General features: G+C 57.3%; 1 protein-coding gene across 1 annotated transcript in view; it reads left to right on the top strand.

Annotated features, from left to right (window-relative positions):
* Nucleotides 1-910: 910 nt before the first annotated feature.
* PHIP (pleckstrin homology domain interacting protein) overlaps nucleotides 911-1337 on the top strand; it is a 112915-nt gene continuing 112488 nt past the window's right edge. The window contains exons 1-2 of the mRNA XM_023533451.1: nucleotides 911-1187; nucleotides 1304-1337. Coding sequence (XP_023389219.1) covers nucleotides 1148-1187; nucleotides 1304-1337 — 74 coding nt within the window. The 5' untranslated portion in view covers nucleotides 911-1147. The remainder of the gene's footprint in view (nucleotides 1188-1303) is intronic.

Genomic DNA, 1337 nt, shown 5'->3' on the forward strand with positions numbered 1-1337 from the left:
TTTCTTGTAAACACTTTAAAAAAGCTTTGAGGTTCTTTAATCCCAAATCGCTAATTTGCCGTCACTAGCCTTTTTGTTATCAGAAAAAAGAGTATCTGAAGTACAGATCAGGAGTTCGCTTTGACCATATAATTAAAAAAAAAAAAACATTTTTAAAATGTACGCTAAGGCAATGGCAGTAATAAAAGATATATGCAGAGGTGGCTTCAGCAAATAACGGGCTTGCAAACCCAAGTGCTTAACAAAAAGCGCCCGAACCTCTATTGCAATATACAGCACTCCAATAAATTACACAACACTTTGCATAGGCTGCAGAAATAACGCAGGACAAGACTTACACAGATGCCAATCCGCAGCATTTATACACATGCACATGGTAAGAGACAGAAACCAAACACTATCATTCAACTCGGGCAGGGCAGCACGATCCCGAGTTTGCCCAGCATGAGAGTGCTCTCTGCGTGTGTGTGTGTGTCTGTGTGCGCGCGTGAGAGTGAGACCCATCCTCGGGGCATTTCCCCTCTTTGGGCAGTTTTGCTTCATTTGTTTCCTATTTCTGCTACATAGAAACTAACTTCCATCTCAGCCCCAGCCAGCGCCACTGAATAGAGCCTGTGCTGCGGCTCCGTGTGCGTCAGATCCCTCCGCGGAGCAGTCCTCGGCCCCCTCCCTCCCGCGATCGGCCTCCACAGAGAAAGCGCCTTCCAGCCAACCCGCGGCTCTGGCTCCGACATCTTCTCCGACTGGAAATAAATAAATAAGTTGCACCTTAGGCCGGGGAGGAGGAGGCTGGGGTCTTGCCGCGCCGTATGCGGGGGTGCTGCGATCGCAGGGCCCGAGGCACTCCTATTTTTGCGCCGGGGGGCGGGGGCGCGGGCCGAGGACGGGGCCGAGCCCGGGGCCGCGAAGGCGGCGGACTCCTTTCTGCGGCGGAGGGATCCGCGGCGGAGGCGGCGGCGGCCGTAGCCGCTGCCTGAGAGTTGTTGTTTCCTCCTCCTCCTCCGCCTCCGCCGCCGTTGCTTGAATGGTGGAGCCGAGGCTCGGCTCGTGAACACACAGTGACAGCTATAGGGCAGGCGGCGGCACCATCCCCGCTTCCCCTCCACGGCGGGGTGTCCCGCCGGCGGCCCTGAAGTGACCCATAAACATGTCTTGTGAGAGGAAAGGCCTCTCGGAGCTGCGATCGGGTAAGTCGGGGGGCTGCCGGGGCCGCTGGCACCGGGCGATTCCGCCCGCGGTCCCCCGCCCCCCCGCCGCCCGGCCGCTCAGCCTGTGTGTCTCCCTGTCCCTCTCTCCCGCGCAGAGCTCTACTTCCTCATCGCCCGGTTCCTGGAAGA

This window comes from Pteropus vampyrus, unplaced genomic scaffold (genome assembly GCF_000151845.1).
Source record: "Pteropus vampyrus isolate Shadow unplaced genomic scaffold, Pvam_2.0 Scaffold102, whole genome shotgun sequence".
NCBI lineage: Eukaryota > Metazoa > Chordata > Mammalia > Chiroptera > Pteropodidae > Pteropus > Pteropus vampyrus.